The 22,517-nt window shown below is 42.0% G+C and overlaps 1 protein-coding gene across 1 annotated transcript in view; it reads right to left on the reverse strand.

Moving 5' to 3' along the window:
* Nucleotides 1-545: 545 nt before the first annotated feature.
* dclk2a (doublecortin-like kinase 2a) overlaps nt 546-22,517 on the reverse strand; it is a gene marked incomplete at both ends in the record, with an annotated part of 37,968 nt that continues 15,996 nt past the window's right edge. The window contains 16 exons of the mRNA XM_079159962.1: nt 546-602; nt 1,115-1,828; nt 4,740-4,853; nt 5,004-5,084; nt 5,676-5,772; nt 6,199-6,276; nt 6,711-6,844; nt 6,930-7,076; nt 7,174-7,293; nt 7,662-7,719; nt 9,050-9,158; nt 9,623-9,710; nt 11,426-11,520; nt 13,332-13,382; nt 13,887-13,985; nt 16,297-16,426. Of these exons, the coding sequence (XP_079016088.1) occupies nt 546-602; nt 1,115-1,828; nt 4,740-4,853; nt 5,004-5,084; nt 5,676-5,772; nt 6,199-6,276; nt 6,711-6,844; nt 6,930-7,076; nt 7,174-7,293; nt 7,662-7,719; nt 9,050-9,158; nt 9,623-9,710; nt 11,426-11,520; nt 13,332-13,382; nt 13,887-13,985; nt 16,297-16,426 (2,172 nt within the window). The remainder of the gene's footprint in view (nt 603-1,114; nt 1,829-4,739; nt 4,854-5,003; nt 5,085-5,675; nt 5,773-6,198; nt 6,277-6,710; nt 6,845-6,929; nt 7,077-7,173; nt 7,294-7,661; nt 7,720-9,049; nt 9,159-9,622; nt 9,711-11,425; nt 11,521-13,331; nt 13,383-13,886; nt 13,986-16,296; nt 16,427-22,517) is intronic.

Here is a 22,517-nt window from a genome sequence, read left to right on the forward strand (position 1 = left end):
ACTGATTGTAGTAGCAGCTGGATTACAGGTAGCTAGGCTTGCAAGTTCAGATATTTGATATGCTGAAATACTTCTATGTATTATGGACCTAGTGTCTCTGCTAAAGGAAAAGGATTTCACAACGGTGTGTGTGAGTAATGAATAGCTATTTACAAAAGAGCCACAGGCAGTCCAAATGGGATAATAAATACAATAATTCACATTAACGTGATACAGTAATGCAGGACTACTAAAGACAAACAACTCATTCAGATGCATTCAGTTCACTCCCTTTCTACACATCCTCTAATAATAAATACAAATATATATACAGTCGGCAAATTCTTTGAAAACGACTTGTATCCTCAGTCTCTGAAAATGAGTGGGATGAGAGTGAGATAAAAACATGACACAGCAGTCACTGGCTCAGTTTACAGCTAATGGAAAGGCTCAGGATGGAGTTTTAACCTCCTCATCTAACGATTTCTGACACATAAATGTAAAGAGAAGGAGTGAGGTGGGAAATTGGCAACAAAATTGCCATTTAAATCGTCTCCATTAGCTCTTCAGCAGGTAGAGGGCTGGCAGAGGGAGAACCAATGGGAGAGGGCGGGGTTGTGGATCTGGGAGGTGTAGAGGGGGGAGAGGGAAACAGGGCTGGATGAATGGGTGATGGAAAGGGAGGTTCTTGTTTGGTTGGGGAAGAGAACGGGAAGAATATGACAGGTTTGATGGGGGAGACTGGGGAAGGAGAAGCCTGTTTTGTGGGAGAGGAAGACAGGGATGTTGCCTCTTTGGTAGGAGAGGAGGAAGGGAGTTGATTGGTGTGAGAAAGAGAAGCTGGTTGGGTGGGAGAAGAGGGAGAAAGAGAGGCTGGTTTGGTGGGAGAAGAGGGAGAAAGAGAAGCTGGTTGGATGGGAGAAGAGGGAGAAAGAGAAGCTGGTTGGGTGGGAGAAGAGGGAGAAAGAGAAGCTGGTTGGATGGGAGAAGAGGGAGAAAGAGAAGCTGGTTTGGTAGGAGAAGAGGGAGAAAGAGAGGATGGTTTGGTGGGAGAAGAGAGAGAAAGAGAAAGAGAAGCTGGTTTGGTGGGAGAAGAGAGAGAAAGAGAGGATGGTTTGGTGGGAGAAAAAGATGCTGGTTTGGTGGGAGAAGAGGGAGAACGAGAGGCTGGTTTGGTGGGAGAAGAGGGAGAAAAAGAGGCTGGTTTGGTGGGAGAAGAGGGAGAACGAGAGGCTGGTTTGGTGGGAGAAGAGGGAGAACGAGAGGCTGGTTTGGTGGGAGAAGAGGGGGTTCGGGCTGGTTTGGTTGGAGATGACGGGGGAGGGCACGAGACGGGTTTAGAGGGAGTGTTGCCGGTAAAAACAGCAGGAGGGTGAGAGATTGAGGGAGTCTCGAAAGAAAAGCAGGGAGCGGAGAAGGGCGACGTTCCTATTTCAGGATCGGAGGAATCGGGCAAACGGGTGATAGGGAATGTTTCAGCAGAGGGTGAAGGGGAGAAATGAGGTAAACTTATGGGAGCAGAAGGAAGGAAATCAACACCGTCAGTTGGGGAATGAGAGCAGGGCGCATCAGAGGTGGACGTAGCATCAGGCACAGCAGTCGCAAGAGTCTTGGGTGCCTTGAGACGAGCGGTCTTGGTGGGTGACGCCAGCGTGGCGGGTTTTGGTTCTTTGGCGCGTGATGCCCGTTTGTTTGGTGAAGCCGGTCCTGACTTCGTTGGCGAGGCTGGTTTGACTGAAAGGGAAGACGGGACTTTCTTGCCAGCCGACGGCGGAGGACATGGCACTGTTTGGGGCTGTGGACGACGAAGCGTGGTGAGCAGGAGGGTCTTCTTATCTAGAGCTGTGCTCTGGCAAAACAGACGAGCAGACCATCAGCTTGATACTTGCGTACTATTGAAGCAATAATAACACCAGTCAGAACAGAGAGAGAGAGATACTGTGGCTCAATCTACATTGAATTCAATGTAAAAGGAATAATGTTTGTGTGACTTCCTTTGAAAGATCTCTAGCTCTTGCAGTAAGAAATGGGATTTAATCAACTAATTGTTTCCTTTTTAAACCTACAACCATTAACCGCTGACCCAGTCTTGTATTTTTTTTTTTCAATGATTTTTCTCTATGAATGAACAACACGCACAATGAAAACAAGCTAATGGAAATGGACATAAATAACTGAAAGATGATTAAACAAAAAGTCAGTATTGTTTTCGCACACCCCGCGAGAAGACAAATCAGATCATCACTGCTATTGCATGTGCAGAGAAAGGGCAAATGAGAAAGTAAACTTTTCCAGTCAACAGATAAATGCATGGTGCGTTTGTCTGGAGTAAAGCCAATGATGTGTTTCTTATGGAGGACAGAAAACTAGGAGATATCATGTTCCTCATTTGCCCTTGTGCTGAATCTCAGCAGCAGAACACACAAGGCGTTTCGTGTTAGTACATACCATTGCCTTGGAGCTAATTCGCAGGGACGTAATGCAGGGAGAGGGGAGAAGCAAAAAGGGACAGAGACTAGTCTTACTCACAGCTTCACAAAACAAAGTCAACACTACAAGCATGAAGGCCTGTGGACAGTTGCTTTTCCAACTCAATGCTAATCTGGTATTTCAGATCAGGAAAACATCATTTGGTTTGGACCAAACGGCCCTTTGCATTTGAGAAGACTGAGTTGGAACAAACTGTTGGATTTTCTAGAAGTGACTAATTCAGGCAGAAACACGTATCAATTAGTGCTTTATTTATATAGAACTTAATAGAGTGCAGTGGTGAAGTATGTTTAAATATGTTTTTATAATGTTCTAGTTTTAAGGACTGACATTATTCAAAATCTTTTTTTATTGTCAACAAAACACCTGACAAGACTAAAACCAACAATGAATTGTTGCCTGTTAGGCTGATATAGTGTATTCTTCCATGTCATAGAGCTCTATTGTTGTCAGAAACTATTAAAAAAACATCCATGAGCCGCATGTTGCACTGGATGATATGTTCAGTAAACACAGCTACTGTAGTTTCTTTTGACTCAATCCCACACATACCATTCTCCTGCTGGCCCAGAGGCATAACATTATATTTATGACCCTCTTTTATAGATTCACATCTTCCAAAGGAACCAACTGACTTTTTGTCTGAGAGTCACAGAAACCAATTGTTGGTTTTGGTCTTTTCATTCAGGATTTGTTGACAAGAAAAATATAGAAACTCGTCAGCCCTGTCCTTTACAATTGGCGGGGGAATATCGTACCCAAGGCAATAAAGCCACATGTGTTTTTGCATCCATCTCTGCAAATTGAAACTACAAAATGGTGCAGACACGGTTCTCATTTCTTCCCCACAAGGTGGCACCAGAGCACCATTGACTGATTGAACAGTGCTGAGCAAGCAATTATAGATTTGTGGAAGCACAGAAAGTTAATTTTAAGGCGCTATTTTGAAGGAAATCACAAACAAAAAATGAAATATGGCAGAGAGGGAGGCAAATTAGCACTGTCAACATGCTAAATAACCGCAGTGACATTGTGATTAAACAAACACATCCTTCAAAACTGTTATTTTCACATCCCACAAAGGTTTGTGATTGACACAAATGGAATGAAAGTTGAGTGAAGGAGCAGAATGAAAAGTATGAAAACAGTCAAGAGGGGTTAGAACAGAGTGCATGTTGGGAGAGTTTTATTGATGTCCACATCAGCTGGTTATTGAGAGCAGTTACTTCAGCTGGCGGTTGGCGAAGAGCAACAGGGGGCCTGAAAAAGAGGCAGGAAGGAAGGGAAAGGGAGAGCAACGGGGGTGGGAGTCGTTATAGCTGGAGGGAAGTGGGTGAGGGGAAGGGCGATGGATGCAAAGGAAGAAGGGAGCAGGAGGAGGGGTATGAAGTGTGTACCCGGCTCTCAGCTCCAGGCGTCCCCGTTGGTCCTGGAGTTGGGTGTGAGGGAGGGGTGAGGAGGAGGTAGGAGGAAGAAGATGGAGAGGAGGAGGAGGAGGAGGAGGGGCCGAGGCCAGGTCCCGCATTTACACCTCAAACTGTCAAATGAAATTTACAACAAGAAATGAGGCTCTCTGCAGCAAGGATCAAATCAGATTTTTAGCTAGACACTTTCCATTAAGCCCCTCTCCTGCTTTCAGTTCAGACAGACAGACTGAAGAGAGTGGGCTGATGAGTAGTGTGAACTGATGAGATGGAGGAGTGGAGGAAGTCAAACTGTACAACAGGAAATGATGCAAGTGATGCTTGAAACAGACAGGAAGGAGGAATGTGACTGCTACAGGGACGATTTATTCTGTCCTGTCCTAGTTTTTTTTTTCCATCATCCCGTCTCTAAAGTCATGTCTTACATGTTTACAGCAGCACAAGTTGTTTAGAAGGTTGTCTCGAACGTCGTCATGGACGATGATTGAGGTCAGATATTCTTAGACCGGTGATTAAAAGGGCAGAAGATTCATATAAAAAGTGAATTAGAAGGAGCTCAATCTTCTGTATTTGGGTCAGAGATTCACTTCCATGCAGTAAGTGTTTGGAAAAGGGCCTGACATGTTCAAGCTGCTTCAGACATCTTGTCAATTACTACTAAACCCATGTCAAAACATCAATACTGCAGATTAAAGAGGTCACTGAAAGTTAGCAATCCCATGAAGCTGTAAGATTACTCTCTAAAAAGGACTAAATCACAAACAAAATGTGCAAAAATATAACAGTGATATTTACTGAATTGTGAATTGCTTATACCTTGGTTTGTGAATATTTGTGGGTGCTTACCATGATGACGGACACTCCGGCTGTGGTGTTGTTGTGCTTAGGTGCAGTGTTAAAGTGCGTCTTCAGTTTACCTGTGACCTCCATCTTCATGTTGTTCTCCATGACGGCTTCGTCCTACATACACACAAACATGCAATGGAGGTGACGTGGTGCAATGGGTTTCCACACAAGAAACCATGTTAATGTACAGACGCAGCACCACACTTTGCAGTTGTGTGCGCACAAATACATGCAAATACAGAGACAAACAGGACTATGACATACCGTGACCCACGGGTGGTAGAGGATGTCTTGTGCTGTGTATCGAGCCTCAGCGTCGACCTGCAGCATCTTTCCAATCAGCTCCTGCAACAAAACACACCACAGTTTAGAACATTCTTCTAACTTTTTAACAGGCGATTGTGTCATTGTGACCTGACTTTGACAACACACACACACACACACACACACACACACACACACACACACACACACACACACACACACACACACACACACACACACACAAGGAGGAAGGAAGTAGTTTCATGCTGTGGTGTCTATAGCTGTGCACATGTCTACAGTGACGGGGCCGCTGTAATAACAGTGGGTTTAACTAGCAGTTTCGTCTCGCATGCTGAATGTGGGCTGTCACCCTAATACATGACACTAATTTAGAGGGTTGGAGGGGTTTCTGTTGTGTTCGGCAGACAGTAGTCATTACTGGAGAGTGAACCATGTGGGTTCACATGGTTTGTGTGTGTATAAACTATTTGGAGATCTATTTCAGACTTTTTGAAACCACTGCATTCAGTTAAAAGGTAGAATTGTTCTGGCCTCATTCCGGTTACGTCAGGGTTAGTGAAAAAATGAATGGGATCAATGCATTGTCATTACATGTGATATAATATGTGTGTGTGTGCTGTTGTTGCTTGTGTGTGTGTGTGTGGTCCCAACCTTGGCTGAGTCAGTGATGTTGTCCCAGTAAGGACTGGGAAAGTCCAGTCGCCCCAGAAGGATCTGGTCAAACAGATCCTCTTGCAGGTTACTCTCACTACATAAAAAAGACACACAAACACTCAGCGAACACAGATTCATAAATATTACTCAGCACACATCACTGCACTTAATAATAAATGGCCTCACCTGTAATCGTTTAATTATGTGCTTATTACAGTAACTGTGAAGTACTCTAGATTAAACATGGATCACATGAAGTTAAGTCAAATCCTTCCCACACTGTGACTGCAGGATGACAATCCTCAACACGATGACTAATCACAGCAGCTGTTTGTCTATGTAGCAGAAGGTAATTGGTATGAAAAACAAGTTGCCAAATAATGTGACTGAACCCTTTTTAATATTATCATATCATATCATCGTGTCAATATTATCCACATGTAATATGCATGTATCATTCATGAATTAAAGTCAGTTTAAACATGAGCTTTATCGGGCGATATGAACTGAGGACGAGTACCTTCTAAATGGAGGGAAGCCACACAGAAGGATGTAGGTAATGACACCTGCAGCCCAGATATCCACCTTCAGACCATAACTGTGGAAAGAGAGGAGAGACAGAAAGGGTCAGTTAAGGATTAACTGCAGCTAAATAGCTTACTGCAAACAAGATGGCTGAGTGACCGGATATAAAACAACAAAATAACGAATAAAAATGTTGGAAAGACTAAGTTTATCGAATGTATTTGCTATAATGTTGTGGAGGTTACTATACCACAACAACCATTTATGCAAAAAATACCAATCTCTTATTATATCACAGCGGTATTGCAAAGCCACGTTCCTACTCTGCTATTGTATGTAGAATACATGTTTCCTTTAAACGGACTCAGAGAAGAGTAAAAACATTCATGTTCTTCTGTAACAAGACCCTTGGTAAAAAATAGTGATCTAGGTATTGAAAGCTCCATAAAGTACCCCCCCCCCCAAATAAAAAAATAAAAAATAAAACGAAATAAAGATCTAGCTTACCCGGACTCCGAGATGATTTCTGGAGCCACGTATGTAGGAGTTCCACACACGGTATACAGAGGCCCTTCCACCACTGTGGCCAGGCCAAAGTCCCCCAGTTTCAATGACTTGGTACCATCTGGATATTCAAACACCTAAAATACAATAACGCTCAGTTAAAGCCCACTGAGCAGCTGGATTTGTAGGAAAAAAAAAACTGGTGTGAGTGTAAATATATACCAGCAAGTTCTCTGGTTTAATGTCTCTGTGGACGATGTTCGTGCTGTGCAGGTACTTCAGAGCTCCGGCGAGATTGTACACCATGACACAGGCGTCTCTCTCTGTGTATTTGGCCGAGGAGGTGATGGCATCGAATAGATCCCCTCCCTGTGTCAACATCAACACTGTGGTTAAAGATCAAACAAAATAAGAGAAATATTGCTTGTGCACTGCTATTGCCCCCGCCTATTAGCCTCTTCTGTACCTTGACAAGCTCCATAACCAGGTAGAGTTCAGAGGGAGTGTCCACCTCCTCTATCAGCATGATGATGTTGGGGTGTTTCACCTTCCGCAGCACCGCGACCTCATTCTCTATGAGGTGCTCCTGGAAACACACCAGGACAAAACATCCAAGTTACTGTGTGCTCCAGGACACGGATCCATTTATGCTAATCAAAAGACACTGCATTGTTCATTGAATCTGAATTCGTGTCAAGGATGTGTGAGCCAGTGTGTGTCATTGTACGCGTGTGTGAACGTGTGAAGATAATTTGAGTTAGGTGATGAATAAAACATTACTGGCCTATTCGAACTGTGTCGGATAAGAGGATCAGGGGGACGCACAGTGGTGTGGTGTGTGTTAATAATGAACTCTGGAACATATGACCCTTCCTTGAGAGTGTGCGCACAGGTCTGACAGCAATAGACACAAAGAAGAAACGGAAGAAGGAGATGGTGAGAAAAAAAAAAGACCTTTCCAGTGCACTTGGCCTTGTCGATGATCTTCAGTGCAAACTCTTTTCCTGTGGACCTGAGAAGAAACAGGGCAATTAGGTCCAATAATAAAAACAGCACTGATGCTGCAACAATATCTGTAATTCAAATCAAGTACTCACAAGAGAGCCTCAGTTACAGTGAGCAGGAGCACTGCTACAGAGTTATTGGAGAGGTACGTTAGCAGCATTAGCCACGTTTATACAAGAGGTGCAGAGCAACTCGCACCAGGATGCAGAACAGTGTGTTTCACTACAATGTCAGGTTGAAAGTTTCCAGTTAGTTTCACCTCCCATCAGTGATCCTGTTTGTGGTCAGAAGTGAGCTGTGTTGCACCTGTAATTTCACCCAACAGTGATGTCATCGTGCACTGCTCTAGAGACAGTATGCTTCTACGCCACTGCAGCAAGGTGAGAGGAGAAATCACTGGAGGTTTAAAGTTAGTTTAACAAGTCTAGAGGTTTTCTGTTTAGTTTTTTCCTCTTGCAAAATAAACATAACGAAGATGCTACGACTCAAATGTAAAGTTTTTGACCAGTAGTGGAACAATGTTTTGAGCGGGTACCGGTTTTGTTTCTATCTTCTGCTTAATAATATACATTCCTGCCACGATTTAATATTCTTCCACTAAAAAGTTTAGCAATGCACCAGCGAAAGAAGGGGGAGGAAGACCTGAAGCTTATGTAATCTGAAGCATGGATGGACGTAATAAACATAAACAATGCAGGTTAAAATATAATCTACACAACTGAGCAAAGTTTTACTCTTCACCTTTTGAAACAGTGTAAGTTTCAACTACATCGCACAGTCTTCATTCAGTACCATAAGACATGGCTGACTGAGAGCTGACTCAGAGAGCTAGTACTTTATGTGGACCTTAGATTGGTTGGTTCACACTCGGGAAATCGGCTTAGTAAATGTTTTTCAGAGTGAGGAAATGAATTGAACATGATTCTTCGGCCTCGATGACACACATAAGAGACACTTATTGTAAACACAACTGTATTTGTTTACAAGTTACTCTACAGGGAACCTCTAAGTACTTTCAAGGAAGGTGCATCAGATTATGGGAACACACACACACTTGACAGGCTTCCTTTCATCCTCGTGTCCCCTGTCTGCCTGGGCAGTGTGTTGACTCAGAGATTAAAAGGCTAATGAAGGGAATTCTCAGCGGGATTTAATCCATGGGATAATTCTCCACAATACCCGTCATCAGGATTAAAAAAACCCTGATGGAGCAGTTACCGCACGTGGTGCACGTCTCAATGAGTTGCACGGCGCGGCAGCCTGCGGTGTGCTCACTGCACACGGCTGCCAACTGATCATTACACATTTGCGGTTGCGAGTGAATGTGTTTCACCTACCGCTCCACACACTCTTTGACCACAGCGAAGTTGCCGTCTCCGATGACCTTGCCAATCTTGTATTTTTCCAAGATGGTTGAGGCAGGCATGTAGCGGTTTCCATTAACTGCTGAGGAGAGAGAGAGCAGTTACAACAGGCAACAGACAAGCCTGGCTATTCAATAACACTAAGGGAGCTCTGACAGCAACTCAACCAGTTCTCAGACTGATGTAAGGAACCACACGCTGTGCAACAAAATAACACACAGGCTCCAAGATGCACAGCAATCTCCTTTAGTCCTCCGGTGGTGATTATTGAACTGAGCACTAATATTATGTGGACACACACACACACACACACACACACACACACAGCCCTAAAATCATTTAGACAAGTATCTGCTCACACAGCACTGGGATGTTCCACTCTTATCATCCACACGAGGCCCACTCTTTGCTACTTTTGTTGGGTAAGCAAATTGTTAAATGTGTCCTGATGGGAAAAGATGAGGTGAGTCAATGTCATTTCTACATGCTGGAGGGTGACGGAGTCCATGTAACAGTGTCTTAGTTGGCAGATGTACGAAGACGTACCCTCCGGACTCAGTCGATCACTTTGCTCCTGGTGGTTGTTTAGCGATCCATTTACATTTGAGGATGAGCTGTAATGTGACGGAGGGACCTGCAGGATGCAAAAAGAAACAAAAATATAGGTGAGAGCCTGGCCTAAAACTAAACCCTCAGACAAATCAAGCTTCAAAAGCACCCACAGAACTTGCTGTACATGGACAAAACAACGGTTTATCATTGGTCGGTCATTCTTTTTAAAGGCTTTGACTGACGGCATAAAAATGTCTCAGATGGCATGAAATGAGAGTAATTAAACATTATACTCATTATACATTGAATTTTGCAAGCTGCACAATTTTTATGGTTAATTATTCTAGTCTATTCATACACATAAAAAGCCAATGTTTAACATACTTTTTATTCTTAAACTATAAAAACTACATGTGGCTATAGAGTATGGTACGATATTCTACCAAACGTGACATTCTTTGACACAGTACAACTTGTACATTAATAATATTACTTAAATAGTGAACAAGGTCTAAATTAAGCCTGCCCTTCAAAATGTACAAGGTGCCAGAGCTACTGTAATATATATCCTCCTCCATTATCACTGCACATAAAACCATTATGGCTCCAAATGAATGATTCATTTCTTAAGAGCGTCCTTTCTGCAGAGCATAGCAGTGGCGATTTCGAAATCTTATGGCTATATTTTTGAAATGTCAGCCATAAACGCAGCATTAAAATAAGACCAGTGATCTTTTCCATTATGTACAGCAGTGTTCTGCACCATAATGCCCTATACCTGACAGTCAGGATCTATTATTCAGTCTAAAAGGGTCCTCCGGACTAAAGTAGAAATGGAGCATTGTCATGGTCGTTTTTAGAACTTGGAGAGTGAGCAGCTATGTTATTGACATCCATGTGCTTCCTCATTTAATTTCTTCTAAAAGTGTTACTCTACTCTACCTCTTGAATTTTAAAGCTGTCAGTAAATCATAAAAAAAACGAGTGTCCTGCCAAATGAATGTGAATGGATAAGTCTTTGACTGGGCTTAGAGGGGAATGGTGGCACTCTGGAGGAGGTTTGCCAGCTGGCTGCTGCAGTTAGAAACTCTGCAGTTTGGGACTGACACGCAGCTTACAGAAGAATCCATCAATAAAACAGATTAGAATCTCTAACTCGACCAAAAATACATCACAGAGCTGCAGCATGGACTGTACATAGACCTCTGGGTCAGGGATGGCTGCCAGTCCGTGACATGACTTGAGTTCACAAAAACGTATTTTATTACTTTGTGGTACTGTATGTACTGTATGTCGAAACAATCCTGCCGTACGGCCCACCTTAAAGGGTCTCCATTTAGTTCATATCTTACAAATGCACACAAGCACACAGGTGACACAAGACACATTCCTGCCCAGAATATAACACTATTCTACTGATCGAGTGGTGGCGCTAACGCACCAAAAAGAGTAGCATAGAAAGATGACTTCAAGCGAGCAAACATGGATATAAACAGGCCTTTTGTCAGTCTTAATGTAGGCTTTGAGTGGATACAGGACAAATAAACTACAATAACCAATGAAAACAAACAAATGGTACCCCAAAAAAGTTATTTCAGCAGCCCTCAGCAATTTCAGTCTCTGTTCGTGTTTGTTAAATATTTCTGTTGCTCTGTGTCCCTCGTGCATGGGAGACAGATTATTAATGTAAATGCACACCTACAATATGCTTTGAAAACCATATACTGTACAGTATAGATAATTGAATTCAGCTGCAAGTATTGGGCGGACACACGTGGCTGTGATATACCGTCTTACCTTAAAACTGAGGACGGTTTGGGGACTGGTGGGAGACGGAGTGGAGGACTTGGTGGACTTAGGAGTTGAGATCTGGCTGCTTGAGACACCGTTTACTATGTGGAGAAAAAAGGAAGGACACATGCAAGAGCAGAGGAAAGAGGCATTAGGATTGTGAGTACAAGTGTGGTTTGTACAGTATTCAAAATGTTTAGGACAGATTAAATGTGACACTACTCGCTCTAACTAACGCACACATTCACATTTAGCAGGTTGTAACTTGTGCCACCTGCAGGCAACTGGTGTTACATTTTTTTTTTAAGCTGCTGGTTTCCTTTGTGTGTTCTTTAAGATTCACATTCAACATTTTTTGCCATCTGTTAAACTGCAAAACTACAATAATAACCTCCAAGACAAGAAACAACTAACACCTCCACACAAGAAAAACAAACAGCAGCTACCCACAGTTCTAACACATTACTTAAAGCGTCACAACTGTGAAATCTATTACTTTAAGAGAAAAGGTTGGCACACAGGGACTACGGTCTAAACTACTGAATCCTTTTGGAATTGATGTACTGGATGAGTATGACTCTAATATATACATGGTCAAATAATGTATGCCTCAAATGATTTGGTTCAGTTTGTACCACAATGTGAATGGACTTCCTCTGCATTACTATGTAACACATATTCATAATATACTTTAGTGTGTAACACAAGGAGCACAGGCACGCAGCAAAGATGAGAGCTTTTATTGTTTGAGTGATTCATTCTCTCAAGCAGGGATTACTTCTGCCAACGTCTCTCTTGGTTTCTGGCACAAATACAGAGACATAATGCGTCAAACTTTAACTCAAAATCTCTTCATCTGCGTAAACCCAGCTGAGCTGAGGAAAATCATTTCACACAGCCTACAGGCTGCGTCGTTACACTACTGCTTCAGAGTTTTTGTTTCATTGTGTATTCACTTAGAGTTTCTCACATACCTTTCCTCTGGGTATTTATCCTGTTTTTATAAAAGGAGCTTTTGAAGCACTATCTGGGAACATTTTAAACAAAGCATTTGCTTTTAATGTGCCAAAAGTACAGTTTAACTTTTGAGCACCTCAGCTGCTACAGATTTATAGGCATGTGATCTAACTGTTCAGTGAGAGCAGGATTTAATTAACACACCTCAGAAGTGAGTCTAATCAGTGCACGGCTTTGAATCAGTGGATCTACAGCAGCTGGCTTTCTAATTAGATGGATAGAAAAGATAAAACATTATAGAAGGAGAAGGGCACCCAGAGAATGTAGACCTCCGCCAAGGCAAAATGCAACTTATCTTGCAATTCTAACAAAAGTGAAAAATAATTTGTTTATCCGCCCCGTGATTTGGATCTGCTCCAAAGTTTGACGGGTTCTTCCTTGGCCCATGTGACATCCTTCCACCATGTTTCATGAATATCTTGCGAGTAGTTTTTCTGTAATCCTACTAACAATCAGACAAACAAACCAAAAACATAACCTTCCTTGCAGAGGTAATGAAAGAATTTAGATTTTTTGAGAGACTGTGGTTCTCATATCACAGAAAGCATTTCACCCACAACCAGAAGGAGAGGCAAGACAGTGCTGGTAATAATACCAGAATACATAATCAATTGATGACTAGACTTTCCATTTCCCCCCACTGCCAGCCATTTAGTTCCAACATTTAAATAGACTTAATTTAGATACTTTTTGGTGTAACAGATTTGTATTAGTTCATCATTTAAAATCTGATTTAAACAGTGTATACTGTATCTTATTTTAAATTTAAACCACCAGAGAAGAAGAGAACTCTAAAGCTGTTTTACTCAGTAACTCAATAACGATGATTACGAGAGTAAATTGATACGGCAGGTGTTTGATGAGGCAAACTTTGTGTCGGTATCACGCGCCTCACCTGGGGATTTGATTGGAGACTGACTGGTGGAGTAGTGGACAGGTTGTCTTGCTGCAGTGTCAAAAGCAGACATAAAGAATAGTCAGGCAGATATCATGAGGTATAATCACATTACAACATACATTGAAAGAGTTTGGAACTTAAAAAGGCTGAACTTAAACTGCAAGCTCTCCAAACTGCAGCCGCTCATATATCTCTTCTTTACACTGACGTAATGGCTTGTAGAACACTGGTTACTCAGCAGAATGTCACCATCTCTCAATGCACCACACAAATTGCTAAGTCATTCTGTCACAACTGAGGGTTCAGGGTAAAGCTGCTGAATAAAAAAGCTATTACTCTGCCTGTCAAACAGAGATGACCTTACAGTGTCGTTTTTGGCATCAGATAAAGGGGATTAGACTTGTTTAACATATTTTTACACATATAATGATAAAAGACCTGACCTTTCATATTATCTATTAACAAGTTACTGTGTTAAATATGCATGGATATCTCTTAATTTAACAGAGTTAGTACAGACAGTTGTTATGTGTGTACAGTCATGTGTTTTACCTGCACCAGGGGACTTGCTGCGCCGCGAAGGTCTGGGGCTCTTAGGTGTCCGGTTTGGAGTAGCAGAGCGGCTGTGCGACGTCTTTAGCACTTTGCATTCTGGGGGGACAACACGCTCAGTCGGTCACCGTCGCATATATTAACCTTCCCTTATAAACAATCCTGTTCTTTCTTCTCAGTCAGAGTTAATGTGGCACACTCATGCATAACAAGCTGCTGTACCAGGGATATGACCCTGGAAATGTTATTGATGTTGCATGATTTAATGAATGCTGGTCACACACGACTATGGGGACAGAGGAGCGCCAAATAAAATAGTCGCAAATAGTGTTTAGTCAAAAAAGATTAAAAAGCACAGAAGAACAAATTGATGAAATGATATTCGGTATCAGTTTTTTTTTCAGTTATTGATACCAAAACAATACTTTTTTGCATACCGTATCCTGCTGATACCCGACTTATCTGTGCTGATATGAAAATTATAATGGATAACGTAACCTATGACCTGAAAAAACTTCTCAAATGTGAAATGTTGTCGAAAAAACAAGCAGCCGTACAATAAATGATTCAACGGAATAACTATCTGATTAAAGGATAAGTAAACAAGACTTCATATATGACCTGGCAACTTTCAAAATAGACACACATTTTGTAGACACTACATACACATTTCCCTACATGCCAGGAGCAAAAACAGAGGCTGATACAGAGACACCAGTGATGTCTTTTACAACAAGAGTAAAGCAATTACAACAGCTTGTTGGGCAATTGGGCTTAAACAGTCACTGCACACCATGAACACATGAAAATCCACCAGCTTTAGTTTTTATGGTGTTTTGCTGAGTGCCACTGCTGGTTTTGCTTTGTAGCTGTGTGCAGCTAGAGCAGATGTTGTGAAGCTTGTATTAAACTTGTCAGGTTGGTATTAATGAGGGTGGGGGCGGTGAGAGGTATACTGTAATGACAGACACATGAAGAAAGAAAAAAAAAAAACACACCCACAGAAGCACACACATTGTGCATTTCTAATGTGCTCCCCATGCTATTTATCATCACATATATATTTCACTGACTGATTAAAAGGCTATCTCAATATAATAAAGTTGCTTGTATGGTTGACATACAAAACCCCAACAAACCAAATCGTTTTCTAAGACAACCCCTCTAATCTAAAAGCTTTTAAGAAGTCTTTCTTATTACACCATTACAACGTTTATGCATGATATATTGCGTAGGCCATTTTCTTTCTTTCTTTGTTCTTTTAAACAGTAGAATTTGTATTGGATCCATTTAGCAAAAGGAAGAGCAGCTTCTGTACCTTCAGCATAGTTACAGTGTGCCTTTTTTGTTCTTTCAAAGACCTAATTCTTAAAAGTGGAGCAGAGGAGCGTAAGTGGGACGGAAGCTCAAAACCGTCTCTGAATAGAACCGATGCACCATCACTCATGCACTCATGCTCAGTACCACTTGTTCCTTAAGAGGCGATAGAGAGTCACTGTAGCATCCAGTCTGCCCTCAGTCTACGGAATGAAGAAGCTGCATGTTGTAGGAACAGGGTCTATGCATATTTGGTAATTTGTTTATTGGCAGAAAAAAACAAAAAACAAAACTTCAGGTAGTGGCTAGCTGTAGCAGCTCAGCCGCCGCAAACCCCAGCGCTGGAAGCCACAGTGGGCTGTGGCCAGTGGCAGCACTGGGAATTTTGCATATTCTTGCCCTGCTGTTAGTTAGTAGTTCAGCTTTTATTATTTTATTCTATTTTTTAACGGATGTAACATTAAATGTAGTTTCTATGGACTCGGTGGTAGAGGTGAAATGCTGCCCCCTATTTCTTTGGAGCGTGTGGATATATCTTACATACTGCACCTTTAACACAGCGTGTATTAAGATATGCCTGCCTGTTGTTAGCTAACCTGACACAACAATACAAAACAGGATGTCAATAATTGGATTGTTACTATAATAAACTACCTTTTCCTTCCCACAAGGTTGTGCAAAATGGGCTGATATTATACTTAGCTTCAACAGTGAAAGGATCTGCTGGTTTAAGGAGGTCATATCCTGCCTGTGTGCACACCTTACACAATGTGTGTGTGTGCGTGCGTGCGTGCGTGTGTGTAAATGTGCAGCACTGATTCTTTTCTGCAGATTCTGGACAGACTACAAAAGCTCACTTTCTACTATTCAAATTATAATTATCTGAATTAAATTGGAAAGAGAATCATGTAAGAAAAGATTATTGTATGCACACACACACAAACCTATCCTGCTGTCAACTTCCTAAAGGAAAAGCACGTTGCAAGCACTAGTGAGGGAAGAATGGTGAGGAAGGACACTGAGGTGAACGCACACGCACACACACACACACACACACAAAGACGGATGTTGAGTTAGTCTTAGTCAGGCCTACCAGTCATAAAGGCTGTGGAAGCCTTACCACTTTGATCCAACACAAAGTCATCCTGAGCATAGCGGTACTTCTCCGGGCCGCACGCTATAAACACATCGTCGTCCCCGAAGAAGTCCTGCAGGCAGATAATCTGGAGGAAGGGAAAGGAAAGATAAAAAATATAGATGATATTCAGAAGGGAATATAACAAATGTACTTGTTTTGATATTCAGAGGCAGCAGGCTCACATTTGACATATGTACACATTTGCAATACCATAAAACTATACACAGTGAAAATGTATCCATGTGTTACTTACTAACCAGCAAGAAGTAGAAGAAAAAAGCAAGTTTGCAAACAAGGACATAAACAATGCAGAATTTAAAATATAAAATATCTGCTTTGCATATGTTGTATGAGGAAGGGAATGCAATAACACACACAATGCATTTGGTGAGAAACACAATAAGTACATTTTACTTTGTTTTACCTGGTCCAGGTGGAGTCAATTTTAAATACTTTATTCCGTCTGGTTCAAACTATAGCAATGCATTAGTTTTTATGAACAAGTAAAGTCTTGCTATGGGCTGTACAAGTACAGCACTGTAGAAGTACCTCAAACTTGTACTTTGGTATAGTATTACAAATTAGGAAATGAGTTACTTTCTACCACTACTCAAGGGTGCATTCACTTATTGTGAATACCAGCGGTTTCACAATTTACTTTATTTAATAGTGATGTATTTGTGAACAGATGATAGATGATGTTATTTGGTTCATCAGATTCTTCAGGCTTTAAGTCATTCTACTGTGCAGGTTTAAGCTGCTTATATGTGACTTGAGTATTTTTTAGATGTGAAATAATTGTTTCTTAAGATAAGATTGTGACTCAGTGACTCCGTATGGGATTGAGTGAACAGCGTAGAGAGACCGAGCATAACAACAGGATGAGGTCAAAACACCCTGACATCCGGAATACTGCAGAGTTAATGCAGAGTCACAGGAAAGCAGTACAGTTAGCGTTTGGGCCGCAGGGTCATTTGTCTTGCTTTTCCTCTTCTGTGTCCCACCGTGATCAACATTTTCTCCGCAGCTCAGAGTGCTTTTCCATTTACACCCACCACCACCCACCCCTTGAGACAGAAACGGGAGTTAGTTTTAAACTATAGCAAGTTGTACCCACACACACACACACACACACACACACACACACACACACACACACACACACACAAACACACAAAGATTATCCCTCTGTTACTGTAGGTGGACAAGTAGGAAGACAAAGCAGCAAAATATCCATTCATTATCCCACTCCCCACCACACACAAGTGCACCCACACACTGTGAGGCATATGTACAGTATACGTGCACACACACACACACACACACACACACACATTCTTGAAACAAGAGTAAGGGGGAGGAGCACAACATGGCATAAGATTGTGGACAGATGGATCCTCTAGGGGAGATTGGGGGCTGACACAGTGGGGGTAAGTGTGTGTGTGTGTGTGTGTGTGTGTGTGTGTGTGAGATGGGTATCAGAAGAACTGGTGGTCCGGAAAAGCTAAAGAGCACAAACAATCTCCACAGTAAAGAGAAGAGTTGGAGGCTGAGAGAAACGGAGACAAAGGAGCCGAGTAGGAGTGAGGCATCTGACAACATAAATAGTAAAGGTGGAGTATTTAAAACCACCAATTAATACCATTGCTGTCAGCCTTAGTTGATTAATAATACATAAGACACTTCACATGACAGTTCTGCATGTCCTACATTCAGACAGCATCAATTAAAAATGAAGCAGGATGCAGTATCCCTGACATGTTCATAAATAATCAATAACAGTATTTCATGGGCTTTATGCCCCTTTTGTCTAATCTTTGAGGCAGACTGTTGGCCTCTTTACATGGCCTCAACTAAAAACATTCAGTCAGAATAGAAGAGACGTGTCCATGTAATATGCTTACATACCGAGCTGTGGCAGATTTTAAAAGGTTTGACATAGCTGGAGTGGATTGCATTCTTCAGATGAGCTTTCACTCTGGAACTGGGCAGCTGATCGCCACACCATACTGTCAGGGCACAGGTGTAAGAATCACCATGTACAGTATGTGTCTAAAATCAGACTCTGTTGTAGCGCACGGTATTATAGTGAGACACTATTACATGCAGATATAAGATAATATTTCTCATTGACCTCTGACCTTTATTCACACACTGCTTCCTCTGGTGTGCAGACATTTTCAATGTCAAGACTATCCTGTAATTTGTCCATCCACTCAGCGGGCTTTGTTGGTATGAAGGACGCTGGTCATTTGTTTGAGGACAATGTGAGACCGCCACTCAGGGGATTGCTGAAGTGAGCAGTGTCCCCTGGCAGGGAAACCACCGACCGAGGTGACATCTGCAGCCAAAGAATCAACATTTTGAGAAATACACTGATTTACTGGCAGAGTTTTAGATATGAAGATTTATACCACTCTCGTATTTGTCTGGCAAATATAGCGCCGGTTAGCTTAGCTAAGCACAAAGGTTTGAAACAACGGCAAACAGCTAGCTGGGCTCTGTCCAACTATTACAAAATCCGCCTCCATGAACATATAAACGTAACTAACATGTTATTTGTTGTTTCCTAAATCCAGGAAATCCAGGCACGGTATCTTTCGAGTCCCCCCTGGTTGCCAAAAGGTCTAACTTTTGCTTTAGGCCACGTGACACTGTTAGGTGACCACAAATAAGGCTCTGCATTTTCACATCTGCACCTTATAAACCATGGCACACACACAGATTGACTAAATGACCTCACATTCATTTGAATTCCACTTTGAATCCCTGCTCTATCAGGCCACGTTTCCGAGCTGTTGCCCAAAGACTCGCTTGTCCCAGCACCACCTGAGGCAACCGGCTTATTGTGAAGAAAAGGACCTCTGGGCTGGAATATTATATCTCTTTGTCGAGAAGGCCCGTGGCTGTATTCTCATTTACTTTCACCTCTACACACACACGCCTCTCTCTGCAAGGCTAGCCCTGCTGTGGTTTGTGATAAAGTACTTGTGAGCTAGCCTGTGACACCCAGGGGAACGCAGGGGAATGGAGACAAGTGGTGCCTTCATAGACATGTTTGAAAAGGCAAGAATTAAAGGAGGTCAAGAGGTTGAAGAAGATGGTTTTAACTTTTCTTTAAACGGCACGGTTTACAATTCCCCAGTTAAAATGAGTGTATCTAAATAAGGAATAAATACTTGAACAAATTAGTTGTTTGGTCTGTAATAATTAAGTATAAAGGTTTTCCTTGAACAAAACAACATCTGTGTGGCAGATTGTGTCGAACAAAAGGAGTAAAGGAGTGTATGAATGTCAAACTGCATTGTCCATGTTTGTCTTTGCTCTTGTCAACCTCTGCGAGCATTTACAGCCATTGGCACTCCATCGCCAGCCCTGTCCTGCTAGTGCTTGTTTAGGCCAATCAGGGAAGTGAACTGTTCGCAGGGTTCTGTATTGGTCGGGTGACGTGTCTTGAGGCTAAACTGAAGTTTGCCCTCAGAGATGCGACAACCCCCCTCGTATGCCTGACCTTCTCCCGCTCTCACCATCAGTCTATGTACTCTGTGTTGCTTGCTGTACTTTCTTCCCTGCTTAGCTTGGTAACAGAGGGAATACAGGTCAAGGGCTTCAAGTGTGTATGGAAATATCAAAAGGAATCTGTGTATTGAACATGAGCATAACCAAATAATGGTTTTACGAATATAATAAGTGGGCAGTTTTGTTTTTCGAGGCATTAAAACAAACCAAAACGTCTATTATCAAAATATATTCACAACCTATACCCTATCAATACACTGCAGTAGATTCTTAAGGGGTGCGTATTCCTTGTCTTGATCTTAAGTAAGGGCTGCGTTCCAAGAACAAATGTCACACAGCAGCAGGTGGTAAGAATTTAGGGCAGTGGAAAAGGCTGTAAATGGCTGAGCAAGCTGCACACAAGCAAGTAAACGCTCTCCTTGTGATAGCCGAAAGGACAATGATCACAGTAATCATTCGGTTCCATCAACCACATTTACCTCCAAATCCCTCATTGGTGCTCAATACTCTGAGCTAAGTGAGCGCGAGGCAGAGAAGGTGGGTGGAGTCCTAAAATAAAAATGGAAAAAAGGAGACAAAGATTGAGATCTCTGCCTCTTGCCTTGCGACTCCTTCAATCACAAAATAAAATAACTTTTTATGGTAAACTAGATGTGTATTCTTGACACAAGCTCTCACTTAAACTGTTACTTACTTGAGAACATGCAGATAGCGAGATGCCCATTACGTTTGCTAGGGCGCGATTAAGCTAAAGCCAACCAGGTTATTAACTCTGTTTGAACTCTTACTAACAGACAGAGGCTGCTTCCTGAGACGGTTTAATTCCTCTGGATTAGAGCGGCAAATCTAAAACAAGGCAGCAGCACAAGAAGGAGTAATGAGAACACTAAGCCCGTCATTAATTTGCTACTCTGGATTCACTACATTAAACATAAGCTATCAAATGCTTTGATTTATTGACAAATTCAAGTTGCTTTCAATAATTCAACAGCAACCTCACAGATGTAAATGAACCAACAAACCGTTGCTCAGTGAAGGCAACTGAAGAAACATTATAACCAAGAAAGGTCCCCTCAGTAGAGTGCAGATCTCCGCCAGGTGTGTCTGCAACGGCCACTGTTGTAGTGTGTGATTGAATGAATACAACCCACGAACGGCTAAACCCTCGTCTAGACACCTGTAAGACGTCGTACAACTCACTTTATTCAAACTCAAAAACAAGCAGCAATGTATCCTTGCAATCGGCTCAAAACCGTCCTATACAACACACCATACAATATCTAGGAGGTACAACAGTCGGTATACTGGTATTTCCATTAGCTGTTAGCCAAACACACCACAAACTGTTACGCCCCGTCTGTGGGCGGCCGGGGGCCCAATAATAGCAGTGAGTGAGGAGTCAGCAGGCAGGCAAAGGTAGTATAAAACAGGTAATAAAAGGTGTTTTGAGAAAGTGTAAGTCACCGCGACCATGGGAGGTCCTTGATGCAGCTTGCAGCAGCAAAATGTAAGATTAACCTTGGACCGACACAGAGGTGCACACTCACTCAATCACTGAAGGACTCACTTACATGTGCGACCGATCATTTGATCTTCCTGGTGGAGATAATAACAAGCATGGTTCCTTGGGGTTTTCAAAAACAGGATTTCATGAATTTATGAGGGACACTATCTGGAGATACTGAGAGCAAGATCAGTACAGAACAAAAGACTCATAACTTTAAATCTGCAGTTTCTCTACAGCAGTGATCTCTGCCTCACATCATCACACATTTCACAGCTGTCTGTCTCTCTCTCTCTCTCTCTCTCTCTCCTCCAAATCACATTCACACACAGAAAGAGAGACATTACTGTACATAACCACAGGCAGTCTGAATTTACATAAGCGCTGAGCTCTTTATGCTCAAACAGAGTTGTTCCAGTAGGAATGAAGAGAGTGGGAGTACAAATCAAAACATGCACACACAACTTTTAGCCCAAAAATGAGCCTCAGTAGATTAGCCTGTTCATTAACAAAGTGAGACTTGCAGAATTGCAGAGGAGCTACGAGATCCACAAGAGATGCATAACATGTTGGTTTTTGATGCTAATAAAGATAATAGTCTCCAATTAAAAAACAACAGTATCACTACATATAAAAGTGGCTACTAGGCAGTAAATTCTCAAAATATAATATTGCTGTTCCAGCAGAAGTCTCAAAAGGCCCATATTAATATATCCCAGAATGCTAATTAGCATTTTATGTTTCCACTAAACAAATAAATAATGAATAAAAAAATAAAAACTGTCCACTAACATTAACATCAACGCTCCCCTGCCAGGAATTACACCTCAAGACAACTAAAAGAATAGACACTGTTTGATGTGCAAATGAAACTCCACCATCAGCATCAGAGACCTGCTACAGTTGTCAAGATCACTTAGACACACAGCTCCTGATCTGCCCTGTGCAAAAAAAAAAAACATCACATCAATCTTCCGAAACTTGCTGAGGCAACCTGAGCTTGCTTGGATGATTAAACTCAAGGTGACAAACAATGAGTTGTGGCTTAAATATCATGACGTCAACTCTCTTGTTGGGAGAGTGAAAGGCCTGCTGCAAAGAAAGGATGAGGGCCAGGCTTGGACAAACAAAACAAAACAGTAGTTGAGATCAC

This window comes from Pholis gunnellus (genome assembly GCF_910591455.1).
Source record: "Pholis gunnellus genome assembly, chromosome: 5".
NCBI classification, from domain to species: domain Eukaryota; kingdom Metazoa; phylum Chordata; class Actinopteri; order Perciformes; family Pholidae; genus Pholis; species Pholis gunnellus.